General features: G+C 40.2%; 1 protein-coding gene across 1 annotated transcript; it reads right to left on the minus strand.

Annotated features, from left to right (window-relative positions):
* Nucleotides 1-741: 741 nt before the first annotated feature.
* Nucleotides 742-13528, minus strand: LOC131269379 (uncharacterized). Its single transcript, XM_058271726.1, has 7 exons — nucleotides 13484-13528; nucleotides 12756-13100; nucleotides 12660-12673; nucleotides 2993-3279; nucleotides 2299-2923; nucleotides 1399-1575; nucleotides 742-796 (listed from the first exon to the last, which is right to left on the minus strand). The coding sequence occupies exons 1-7, from the start codon at nucleotides 13526-13528 to the stop codon at nucleotides 742-744; spliced, it is 1548 nt and encodes a 515-aa protein (XP_058127709.1).
* Nucleotides 13529-13952: the final 424 nt, after the last annotated feature.

A 13952-nucleotide genomic window follows, 5' to 3' on the forward strand; every position in this document is an offset into this window, starting at 1 on the left:
ATCCACAATCACTACAAAACCCGCGTACATTCCAACCGAGCTCATCTGCTAGTGAAGTTCGTAAGTAAAGAAATTTAAATTGATGTTGACTGCTATTTTTACTTTTGCATTCATTTGCTTTACCTACCTACACTTTGTGCTCTTCACAAAATCCAATTAGAATGGACTCAGGTGTTTCAATTAACAATATATTGTATTTATTTTGTCGTTGCAGCATATTCAAACAACGATACAACAATGCAAACGTTATTAAATCTGGTCAAATCTATATCTGACAAATTTGAAGAGAAGTTCACTAGACTAGAAAAGCAGAATAGAGAACTTCGACTTCAAAATGAGAGGCTCGAAGCAAAACTCGATTTAGTTCTGCGCAACACTGCGACTACCAATGTCACTTTGGACACGTTGGTGGCAGTAAGTCGGCCTAGAGAAGGCCTCATCCGTAAGGAGACGGATTTTCAATTTTCTCCTGTATCTAGTACAGAAGAACTTCTGCAGCTTGAAGACGACCTAAAGAACGTTCAATATAAAAGAAAACTGTTGGCTTGGTTGCAAAACCAAGTCACGCGCGCAGAACCTTCCAATCGTATGCACGATTCAATAGATATAATTTTTGCTAAGCCATTTTTTGCCAGCATTAATTGGTCGGGGGTCAGTAGGACACCTGGGCAAGCAAAGACAGGTTTAATTAATTTTAAAGAGGTGGTGAGTATTTTTAAGGAAATAGGGGGTAACGAGCATTTAAAAGTAGATGACAAACACGTTGCTAGCTTTTTGATGAAGAAACTTCAACATGCTGCAGCCAGAGTGCATATAAAAGATTACAAGAGGACATCCTGTCATACTAATAGAACATAAGAGGACAACATATACATGCCTATTGTTGAAGTTTCGGAAACTTAGCTCAGTTGCAGCGCCCTTAAAAAATACAAAAAAAAACTTTTTCATCGTTACTCTTTATTTTTTTATTCTTGTAGTGTATGAATGAGAGGAAAAAAAACAACCTCGTCTAGCGTCGTTAAAGGCACAGCAATTAATTTACATTTAACTTCATTCCAAGTAATCTCATCCTGGGTTTCAGCCAATCTGCACGGTACTCCCTTATAAATGTTCAACATGCTTGAATCGAATGGCTCTGGAAGCTGGATGTCCAACATGGTAGAATCAATAAATATTGCTTTTTCAGGTAACTTATTGCACAATATTTTTAAAACACCATTCGAATCTCGTTCGTTGCTAGCTGAATGGAACTTCATAATATAATTACTTTTTGTTAAAAACCAACAGTTCCTTACATTATTTTGTAACAAAAAGTTGTGGCTAACACGAAAAGTAATAACTCCTGCATGTTCGCTGCAGCGAGGATTCGATGCCTCTGCCTTTTTCATATAAAAAGACATATGGAATTTATCTAGCTCTGATAAACGGTTTATGGTTTGTTCCAGATTTTTGTAGCCGCTCCGCAGTTGACGCTTGAGATGCTGTAGCTCATTCTCAAAAGGATAAGTGGATAGCGTTGGAAGCGGACCTAAACGAGCCACCTCTTCATACACATGTTGCAGGTTATGGACGTTGCTGCCTATACAGGGTGCCCGAGGTAAATTTGACAGTTCCTAAGGGAATAGGAAAAGAATTTTTATAAAATTTATGTTAAACATTAAAAAAAAATTTTCTTCTACAAAATTTAGCTTACCATTTTTGCCGCATTTTTTTTTTTTTTGTTTACCCCCTCCGCGCCGATGGCTGCCTGCCCCCGCTTCCGGAACCGCGCGCATGCCCGGCCAACCATGTCTCTGGGGATGGCCGCAAACACGGCCACCATTCTGGCCACCAGCTCCGCTTTGGTATTGCAGGAGGCCTTGTTGGTGTTCCGCTCAACTGTGCCGCACACAAAATAATCCATAGGATTAAGGTCAGGGGAGCTGGGTGGCCAAACGTCGGCCACTTGGGCCGAACAGTGGTGAAAATGCAAATTTGCGGGAGGAAGGAGGGGTCGGAGGGGAAAATGTCCCTTAACCAAAAAGTCTTATCTCATCGAGATCTACAACATTGCCGAAGACCGCAAAGCGCTAGCTCGCAATCGAAAAATCGAGATTTTGAGAACTGGCCTATGGCCGGCACGAACTGCCCACGCTTGCCCGGGGTTCCGGAAGCGGGGGCAGGCAGCCATCGGCGCGGAGGGGGGGTAAACAAAAAAAAATGCGGCAAAAATGGTAAGCTAAACTTTGTAGAAGAAAATTTTTTTTTAACATTTAACATAAATTTGACAAAAATTCCTTTCTAAACTGTCAAATTTACCTCGGGCACCCTGTATAACGCTCTCCATAGACATGGCTATATTGGGTGACAAATCTTTCGAGCATCTGTCCGGCAAGTGACCACATCGGACGGTATACACGCGAGGATAGAATTGTTACTGCACAAAATAACAACAAAAAATGCTGGTAACATTCTTGGGGGAAATGTTCTTTCAACACCACAATGCTTGCGTAGTGCAAAAACGAGGCAAACTCCGATCCTTTCCATTTCCCAGCATAAACAACAGGGCGCAGTGGGCGATGGATTTCAGCAGGGAGTTTAATATTGCCTAACGCCTTCGAAATCTGCGAACATTGCGAAGTTGACCAACGCACTTTGCCCAGCGATCCGTCACGCCACCCAATCAGCAAACGTTTCATGACCCCAAGATCTATCAGATGTAAACGATCTGCAACAATCACATCGTTGATGATATCAAAATCCTTAAGATCTAAAAGTGGTGATATCATTTTGCAGTGTTTCGGGTACGCATTTTCTCTGAATCCCTTGTCTGTTCGTTTTGGTGCACCTACTCCTGGAAACACAACCGTACGACCTTCTCTACTGTATTGTCCTTCTACAACACATTTCATACATCCTGCGTAGCCGGTATGCCCAACAGTACCTGAAAAAGGTAACAAAATAATAGAAAACAAGTTCGTATTTACCAACTAATACCATATTTAATTTTTACCTTTCACGAACGACCTGGCCGGAGTGTCGGCGATAATAGCTCGCAGTTTGACGAACAACTTTTTCCCGTTGATGATGATTCCGTGCTCAATGAGAAAATTAATTTCATCTACCAACGGACGCAGATATTGCTCAATATTTTCGGGTTTGGACAACCCATAAAAGATGCCCGCTGCCATCACTGGCACACGGGGTAGCTCATTAATATTGAATAATATCGGCCAATACTGCAAGGTGGTGCTTTTATGAAGGGGCAGGCCATCAATTGATACGTTCAACGACAGCTGACTGCAAGACGGTGTGGTTTTCCTGTCGTAATGAAAATCAAAATTAAACTAATTATCATAGCTTAAGAAAATATTTCATATGGTAAAATATTGAAGCATAATAAAAAAACTTACCAGAACTGGTTTATCAAACATTTTTGAATGCCTTTAAACCAAAACTGTCCTCCTCCGATATTGACAATCGCTGATGCTGGGTTGGGAGTTTTTTCTAATAGGGTCTCAGCAGTTATTGGGAAACGCATTCCAGTTCTATTTAATATGCGCAGCACAAGGTTTATCGAATGCTTTGTTTGGCCTGTTGAAAGAGCCCAATACCTTACACAAACAAGCAGGGGCAACAAGTCAAAACTTTTATAGTCTTCTTCAGACCCAAAGCTCTCATCGTCACTCGATTCTAAATAATCCGTTAAGTTCGGATCTTCGGAATGAATGGATCCCTCTCCTTGATGCTCTTGTGGTTCAGACGGCAAATCGGTGCTATCCGAAGGATTAACGGCATGTAATTGTTGTGACACTGGAAAATAAAGCTTTAGCACTAATTCAATATTACAAAATCATTATTTCCACTCACTCAATCCACTTGATCCTGCTTCTTCATCGACTGGTAAATCCATCTTCAGGTACTTTGCGACCCTACGACTGAAATTGCCAGTTTTTTTCATTCTATCAAGATCGGACATTTTGGCACAATTAATTTTGCACTTTATAAACACTGGAAAACTTTGTTCACTTGTAATCAACGCAACTATCGTTTTAATTCTACCGCAAGTGACAACAAAAATCGTAGTAAACAAATGCAATGTGACGTCACTTCATAGTTTTGGCGCGAAGCCAAAGATGAGCAAAAGAGAAAACAAGCGCAAAAAAGACAGAAAGCGATTTAAAACGACAGACCCAGGGCAACGACCGCGGGGCATGAAGAATGGAGGAAACGAACGATGCAAGTTCGTGGGACCCAAAGGGGGGATGCGTGATGCAGGGAGTAAATTCATGCATGGCTCACGCATACACTCGCAGCTCGGTGCCGCGGCAGAAAGTGGTTGCATACCCTTGTGCGAGTGGAAGCAAGAGAGAAAGTGCAGATTTAGAGTGAGAGGTCCGAACAGTATCCGATTTTTGCGATTGGGAAGTGCACTCTCGGCTGCAAGTCAACTTAGAGCGAATTTGTGAAAGCAGTCAGTGTAGAATTGTAAAAAACACGGAGAGGTAAAAGAGTAAATGAGGCCCCGGGCTAGATTCTCCTCTTCCTGCTGGTTCACATTTAGCGCCTGAAGCTATGCAAAGCGCGACACATGCATTCGTTTCGAATTTTTGAACGCTAACGGTTCGCTTTAAAGACCATAACGGTTTAAACTAATCACGCAGTGGGGGTTGAATGCGGGTTAATATACTTTTTCATGTTAAGTTACTAGTAAGTAAACTATACCATTCATGATGGACAGCATGAAACAATGAGTTTAGCCGAAGAAATGATTTGGAAACGGCGGCGCGCCCGCAGCGAGCGAAGCGAGCGGACTGCGCTAGGTCTACCGAAAAAGAGAGTTTGTTATAGTTTTGAGAAATAAGGGGGGCCCGTGGGCCCCCCTCATACCACACCCTTAGGTTGATTGCGTAGCCGAAATTAACGGTACACACTACTGTTCAAATACTCGTAGGTTGAATTTAACGAACTAATGTATCACCAATTGCATACATTCAGTTTAAACGTCCACAAGAGGTGTAGCCACGATCGAAAACATGGCGGCCGGGGCCTCATTTACTCTTTTACCCACGGAGAATATCATAAATTGTTGTTCTTCAACAAAATTGGTGATTCAACATCTTAAAAAGTGTAGTTTTGTATTGTTAAAAGTGTATTCAAGTAGTGAAGTGTGAAAGAAGTGATTGTCAGCCAGTACAGACAGCAGCTGATGTATAAAATGGACCACGGCGAAGATGCGGCTCCGAAGCAGAATGAAGGCCTAACCGCACCAGGGATGTAATAACGATCGTGGTTAAACTAACGGATAAGTATTTAAACAATATCAGCAGTAAAATATTGTATTGTATTTGATTGTTTGGTTTTAAAACACATGGTTTTATTTGACAAGAAAGAAATGGGGTAGGAGAAGAAAAACCAGAGCGCAAGCGAAGCGTGAGCGAGGAAGCGCAGAGAGCAATGACGTCACAGCGTGCATTCTCTTCTGGCTTATAGTCTGACTGTATACAAGCCAAGTAAAAGCCGAGTTAAAGCCGTTTTTTTATATGGACTTCTGTCAGCGGGGTAGCCAGGAAGCCTGAAAACACGAGAGAAGAAAGAAAAACGTAAGCTAAGCACGTGCGTGCAAGAATACTTGTGCGTAAGCTGCCTCTTATTTTCTGTCTGGATATTTTGTACTCCACTTGGAAGCATATGCTTGGCTCTGATGCTTGTTTATGCCAGTTTTCAGTGGTTTCAGTGGTGCTAAGTGACTGTAAAGTTTCAGTGGTATTAATTTGAATCATCCGATACTTGGTAAGTAATATGAAACTTCAAAACCGTGAACGTTTGGAATTGATAAAAGCGTTTCAAATTTACAGGAGCTTTGGATTATCTACTACATATTTTAGTTTTTTTTATGTATGGAGTTCTGTGTACACTAAAAACTCGACCAATACTGAACCGTCGCTTCTGAAACTTTTCACACATTAAGTTTAAGTACTGCAGATGTTGTTGAAGGTTTGTTTGATCACTATTTTTTGATAAAATTATCTAAATTTTACAATTGAAACTCAGTTTTACTAACACAAACAAAACAAGCATGTAAACAAATGTCAAGGTGTATCCAACATAGTTACCCTAAGGTTTATACATCACGGGGAAATTCATGCAATTTCATACATTTAAATATGCCGTTATTGTAACTAATAAATTAATTCTAACTTTCAAGTAAAGAGTAAAACCATAAATCTTTTCTCAACCTTTTCTTCACCGAGCAACGCCGGGGCGTCAAGCTAGTAACATACATACTTTAGCTTTTTTTTATGTATGGAGTTCCTTGTACACTAAAAACTCAACCAATACTGACCCGTAGCTTCTGAAACTTTTCACACATTAAGTTTAAGTACTGCAGATGTTGTTGAAGGTTTGTTTGATCACAATTTTGTAATAAAATCATCTAAATTTCACAATTGAAACTCAGTTTTACTAACACAGACAAAACAAGCATGTAAACAAATGTCAAGGTGTATCCAACATAATTACCCTAAGGTTTACACATCAAGGGGAATTTGATGAAATATCAAACATTTTAAATATGTCGTTATTGTAACTATTAAATTCAAACATATCTTTCAAGTATTAGTCAAAACAATAATACTTTTCTCTATCCCTTCGTCACCGAGCAACGCCGGGGCATCAAGCTAGTAACATATAATTATGAGTCGAGGGCGAAGAATTGAGGTTTTAAAAAAACAATATTCTTTATTCCTAATGAGGCATGTCCTCTTCTCTTGAGTTCTAACTTAAAACTGATTATTCCTAACTTGGCTTTGCCTAACGAACTGCTGATTCGGTGTCTGGTGCAGCCCGTGGGAACCGGTGGTGCGCGTCTCGGTGGTTCTGCTTGATACGCGGACTGTGACTTTGATGATACACGTTACACGGACTTTATGGAACTGTATAGATACAAACGTTTTTTTAGAACACCTTTTATACAACCGAAGAAACCGACGTGAACGTCCAACCGATTACTATTAGCGTGTGTCAAACATGTCACGCTTTTCGTTCCTTATATATTCCATTCTGTTCTCATGCGGAGCCCACGCTGCTCTCCCTCTCCTGAGCCGTTTGCCGCAACTTTGATTACTCTCTCAACACTCCTCCTGAATCAATGTTGTCGCTTGTTGAATACAATCCCATCATGTTACAAAACTTTGCATGCTTAATCGGACCAAGTGGCTTAGTGAGAACGTCCGCTATCATGTTTTCAGTAGGGCAATATTCGAGAACTAAAACATGTTCTGCGCATAGATTCCTAACATAATGGGATCTTGTTTCTATGTGTTTTGAACGTCGATTCGTTCGCTCTGAGGTGGCAAAAGTAATACAGCTTTGATAGTCTTCCATTACTTTTATCGGGCCTTCACAAATTTCACCTAGATCCTTCAGTACGCTCCTAATCCAGACTAACTCCTGACACGCTTCGCTAAGCGCTACAAGCAACTGCAGCACCAGCTAACATGAATACAAAACCAGTGGTAGATTTTCTGGTTTGTACATCACCTGCCCAGTCTGCGTCCGAATAGCCTATCAAATCAGTGCTACGAACACTGTCATATTTTAAACGAAGATTTTTGGTCGCTTTTAGATAGCGTACGACTTTCTTTGCGGCCGTCCAATCTCTTTCAGTCGGTGCGCTCACACGTCGTCCCAGGATCGATGTACTTACTGCTATATCAGGCCGAGCGCAAACCGCTATATACATTAACGCACCAATCAGACTTCTATATTTTGTTGCTTCAGAAAGTGTAGCAGAATTGTCGTCTTCTTTCAAGTATCTAGATTCCATCGGGATTTTAGCCCCCTTTACATCACTAAGCTTAAACTTTTCTATAACTTTGTTTATGTAACTTTCTAACGAAATACTATATACACTATCTACACAAAGTATTTCTAACCCTAAGAAAAAGCTTAAATCTCCTAAATTTGTAATGTCAAAATTCTTCTTTAATTCATTATAGACTGCACTGATTTCTTCTTCGTTTTCGCAGCCGACCAAAATGTCATCAACGTATACTAACATATAAACTCGTTTTGAATTCACTAGCTTCATGTACAGGCATGGATCCGCCGTACTTTGTTGAAAGCCGATTCCTTGTATAACTGTGTCGAGCCGTTTGTTCCAGCACCTGGCCGATTGTTTGAGCCCGTATTTACTCCTCCTCAAACGGCACACCAGGTTCTCCTTATCTTTTTCCACGAAACCGGGAGGTTGCACCATATATAGTTCTTCTTCTAGTTCCTCGTTCAGATAGGCTGTTTTGACATCAAAGTGTTTGAGTTTTATTGTTTTTATACTTGCTATTGCCAGAAGAAGACGTAGAGTTGTGTGCGTAGTAACCGGAGCAAAAACCTCGTCATAGTCTTCGCCGTACTTTTGCGAAAAACCTTGCGCCACCAAACGTGCCTTATACTTGATTATCTCGCCAGCTGCGTTTCTTTTCGTTTTAAAAACCCAGTGGCAGCCAATAGGCTTTCGTTTTTCCGGCAGTGTCACTAGTTCCCATGTGTTATTGTCAGAATGTGACTTTATTTCGTCCAACATAGCTAATTGCCACTTTTCTTTATTGTCACTATTCAACGCTTCACTTAAATTTTTCGGCTCCTCTTCATTGCCACACGCTGCCTCAGCAAAAGTCGCCTCTCTGGTGCGTGCCACGCCGACCACAAAATCGTCCAGGTATTCCGGTCGCTTCCCGCGAGTCTTCCTTACATGTGATGGTTGTGGTTTAGTTTCTGCAACGGTTGGGATATTTGAACTATCACTATCTGTCTGTGGGTTTATATAATAATTTGCATCACAAAAGTTCTCTTCGTCTGAGTCGATGGGATTCGTTGAAAGATGATTCTCTGTTATGTGACTATTTTCTGTTTCCGAATCCTCGTATGTATCGAACACTGTAATATGATTGTCTTTATCACTGTTTTGTACGTTTTCGTGGACTGGTTTGTCTATCATAAAATGTTCCTTTTCAAGGAATTTGACGTCACGGCTCACAAGCACTCTTTCGTCACGGACATCAAGAAAACGATACCCTTTGTGCTATTCTGAATACCCCACAAAAATAAGTTTCACTGCTTTGTTCTCCAATTTCTTGCGCTTCTCTTTCGGTATTTGTATCCACGCCCTGCACCCGAACGTTCGGAGGTGATCGATTCGAGGAACTCTACCAAACCACATTTCGAATTGCGTTACGGCCACTGCTTTCGCTGGTAATCTATTTTGTAGATATGCCGCAGTTAACACGGCTTCTCCCCAATACTTTTTGTCTAAATTTGCACCGAGCAGCATAGTAGTCACCATGTCCTCTAAGTAGCGGTTTCTTCGCTCGGCTACGCCATTTTGCTGGGGCGTGTATGGTGTGCACATTTGGAACATTATACCATTGTCTTTATAGAAATTTTTCAGTTTTTCACTAGAATATTCTCCTCCTCCATCGGATCTTACTACCTTGGGGCCTTTTCCGAATTGATTTTTAACTAATTGTACGTACTCCATAATCTTTTCCGGAACGTCTGATTTCTTTTTCAACAAATAAACCATTAGATATCTACTATAATCATCAATAATGGTCATAAAATATTTGTTTCCGCTTGGAGTATCAATTGGCATAGGGCCACACACATCGGTATGTACCAGCTCTAATATTTTTGTCGAACGTTTTTCTGCAGATTTAGGTATAGCTGTTCTGGGTAATTTTCCTGCTAGACAAGTTTCGCAAGTGAGAGTTTTTTTGCATGGTTTTAGCTCGGCACCAGTTGCTAAATTGTTTTTGAATAAGAGTTCTATTGCTGAGATATCTCTATGACCAAAACGTTTGTGCCACAGGTGTTTGCACGAATTATCATGGGACACTTTGTTTACACATTCCTTAGGTTGCTGTATATACACTGGGCCCAAAGTTAATCCGGACGCTCAAAAAATGAGCATGCGTCCGACTTTGTGGTCGATTTTAGAGTACTTAGAATTGATAACAATGATTTTTGTTCATTGCATCTTCTTGGTGCACCTTCCTACAAAGTACTTGCAAAAAGAACGGGGAAAAAAATCGTACACAAGTGGCGCAATAAACAATAGAGTGGAAAAAGTCAGAATTTTGACGGCCAATCGCAAAGTCGGACAGTTAAATTTCATCGTTTGTTTCACGAAATGTGTGCTGCAAAAAGCAGTTCTTTGGTGATTTTACGATACTTTTCGAAGTTTTATACTTTTTTATGATGTCTGAAATTGTTAGTTTGCTAATGTAAGTGTAATTTCATATGTTTTTAAAAACTTTTTCAATCGTTATGATGAATAAATGATGATGTTTCGTTCCAACCAAGTAGTGTGACGAATATTTCAATAAAAACTTCAATAATATAATAAATCGAATCATCTGAGTGCTTCTAACGATACCCAAGAGTCGTCTGCATCGATAATAACAAATATCAAGTGTCGAAACTAACTTACATACCACTTTAGCTAACAAAAATAGGATGAAATATAACTGTCCGACTTTGCGATTGGCCGTCAAAATTCTGACTTTTTCCACTCTATTGTTTATTGCGCCGCTTGGGTACGATTTTTTTCACCGTTCTTTTTTCACGTACTTCGTAGGAAGGTGCACCAAGACGATGCAATGAATAAAAATCATTGTTATCAATTCTAAGTACTCTTAAATCGACCACAAAGTCGGACGCATGCTCATTTTTTGAGCGTCCGGATTAACTTTGGGCCCAGTGTAGAGGTTACCGGTTAGTTTTCCTCGCATAACTATTTGTTTGTCCTTTTCGATCGTGCAATTATCATTAACAAAATGCACTTTGTAACCATCTTGACACAGTTTTGGGACCGACAAAAGATTGCTATTTAGCGCAGGAACGTATAGCTCATTGTTCACAATAGTATCTGTGTCTACCCCAACCACTTTGCACTGTCCGTACCCTTTCTTATTCTTATTATTTTTATAGATCTTATTGTTTTTCCGTCAGCCAATGTTATTTCTATTGCGTCTTCTTTATTGTGCCATTGAATTGAAATAAAGTAACGTATGTCTTTACACATGTGCCCAGTAGCACCACTATCGATTACCCACCTTTCTCCGAAATTCGTAAGCGACAGATTTGCACGTTCACGATGCACGTTTCTATTTTGCTTCCACTTAAAGCAATCACGACGATAATGCCCCGGCTTATGGCAATGGTAGCACACTGGCGCTTCCTTCTCCTTCGTTGATTGCTGTACTTTTAGAGCTTTGTCTTTCTCCGTTACTGCCGCTTCCACTTCCACTGGCTCCTGTCTTCGACGAAATTCCTCTCGGAGTTTGTTCATCGCATACTCTGAGGTAAGTTGCGTATCCGGTCTGTTTTCCAAGGCCACGATCAAGTTTCCGTATGATGGTGGCAAGCTAGATAGAATCATAGCCATAAAAATTTTGTCATTCAGGCCTTCGTCCATAAGTTGCAACTGGGTGTGCAACCGCAACATTTCGCCAAAATGTTCCGGGAGGTTGCCTCCCTCCTGCAATCGCATGGAACATATTCTTCTCAGAATCTGCAGGATAGATGGTAGCCCTGTGCGTCGATGTATTGCGCACAGTGCGTCCCACATCTCCTTGGCCGTAGTTTTGGTCATAATATGAACCAATTGGCTATCTTCGACAGTCGCACTTATGAAAGCACGTGTCTTTCCATCTTTTTCTATCCAATCGTCATTTAGTTTCTCCGGTTTTGGATCCGTAACGAATTTTGATAGACCCTTTCTGATTAATTCCATATTCACACGAAATTTCCAAATCTCATAATTTTCATTTCCCAAGCGTGAGAGTGCGAAATTAGTTATAACGTTTTCCATTTTGAAAATCGGGACTGCTGGGCCCATAACCTGATACGCGGACTGTGACTTTGATGATACACGTTACACGGACTTTATGGAACTGTATAGATACAAACGTTTATTTAGAACACCTTTTATACAACCGAAGAAACCGACGTGAACGTCCGACCGATTACTATTAGCGTGTGAGTGTGAGTTTATAGATACTATTAGCGTGTGGCAACATGTCACGCTTTTCGTTCCTTATATATTCCATTCTGTTCTCATGCGGAGCCCACGCTGCTCTCCCTCTCCTGAGCCGTTTGCCGCAACTTTGATTACTCTCTCAACATTTGCTGGCCCAAATCGGCCCAAAAATATCAAAATTAAATACAAACATGCGTAAGAGTTTGTCTGCCAAAGACAAGCTAATAGTAACTTTAAGATATTTGGCAACAGGTGATAATTACAAAACCTTGGAGTATACGTTTGGGGTAAGTATATGGTTCTTTGTGTATTTTTTCTAAGATTTTATTTCATTTTTGTTATTTTCATTGTCAGATTTCGGCTCAATCAATTGGAATATTCATTCCAGAAGTATGCGACAGCCTTATCGAAGTTTTAAGCGACTTCGTAAAGGTAAGAAAACATATCGTTTTTTTAGTTCAGTATTTCAGTTCTTGTTATGTATTTTAAAAATACACATATCGTTTACCTAAATAGAACCAATCTTAACCTAATTTTAAACAATTCAGAAATTCATCACATTACTTAATAATTTACTACTTAAAATAAACATACAAAATCAACAAGTTAGAAATTATGGATCATATCCATATTGTTGGACGAAGCGGGACTCCTCTTCTTCGTTTACTAAACGTCTTATTTTAATAAGAGTTCGCCTACGCCGCTATGGGCTCCAGTTGTGCATAATATAACGCACACTTTCGAGCTCATCTGGAGCTTTGAGATGGTTGATTAGCTCAATTGTGGCAGATCCTACTGTTCGTAAAGTGTCCATCACTTCTTCATTATAGCTTATGTTAGCCTCTTGCCATCGTCTTTTTCTTTTTGCGATGGTCTGGTTCGGTGGAGTTCTGGGAAGTGGTGGAGTCGACGTACGAGATGCTCCTGGAGGTGGTGGAGTCGACGTACGAGATGCTCCTGGAGGTGGTGGAGTCGACGTACGTGATGGTCCTGGAGGCGGTGTTGGACACCCCGTATGTGGCATCGAGCTTTCCTCCAATACCTCGATTTCGATGCATTCCACATTGTCATGATGTTGAATCTGATATGAATAAATATAGGATATAGAGAATTATTAATATATTTATATTTACAAAAAAAAAAAATTAAATAATAATATTTTTCTTTCTATTTGTAGCTCCCCAATTGTCCAAATGAATGGTTGAAAGTGGCTCAAGGCTTTCAAGAGAAGTTTAATTTTCCACATGTGCTCGGGGCCATAGACGGAAAGCATGTTGCTATTAAAGCACCTCCTCATAGTGGAACTGACTATTTTAATTACAAAAAAATTTTCAGCGTAGTATTGTTAGGAGTAGTGGATTCCAAAAGTAATTTTTTATATGCCGATGTGGGAAGTAAAGGAAGAATATCTGACGGAGGAGTTTTTCGTAACACTGAACTTTTCAAAAAAATAGAACAACATACTTGTAACATTCCAAACCCAGCCCCATTGGACGTATCATCCAACATGTCAGTTCCTTACATGTTTTTGGGAGATAAGGCTTTCCCATTAACCAGCTATTGCCTAAGGCCATTTGGTGGGTCTACTGAAAGAGGATCGATCGAGCGCTATTTTAATCAGCGGCACTCTAATGCCAGACGCACTGTAGAAATGGCATTTAGAATACATAGTGGAAGGTTCCGCGTACTTAGAAAACCGATAGAGGTGAAGGAGGATAATGCAAAAAAAATTGTCATGGCTACGATTTATTTGCACAATTTTATAAGGAGAGAGGAACGTATAAGAAGCAGTGATTCCCGCATCTTGTTCTCGTCACAAACCAATACAAATTTGTCAAATTTTGCGGCAAGCAGTGCACGCGCCAGTCAAGAGGCCATAGGAATAAGAATGCATGTAGCAAATTATTTGTTAAACAATTAAAACAAATATACT

Source organism: Anopheles coustani, chromosome X (genome assembly GCF_943734705.1).
Source record: "Anopheles coustani chromosome X, idAnoCousDA_361_x.2, whole genome shotgun sequence".
Classification (NCBI taxonomy): domain Eukaryota; kingdom Metazoa; phylum Arthropoda; class Insecta; order Diptera; family Culicidae; genus Anopheles; species Anopheles coustani.

Bases quoted from the DNA above. Each gene is read 5' to 3' on its own strand.
- LOC131269379 (XM_058271726.1), bottom strand. From the start codon at position 13,528: ATGTTGGATGATACGTCCAATGGGGCTGGGTTTGGAATGTTACAA. The intron at 13,101-13,483 runs GTATGTTGTTCT...TATTCATATCAG, and splicing joins CTGGGTTTGGAATGTTACAA to ATTCAACATCATGACAATGT. The intron at 797-1,398 runs GTCTTTTTATAT...CTCTGGCTGCAG, and splicing joins GAGCTAGATAAATTCCATAT to CATGTTGAAGTTTCTTCATC.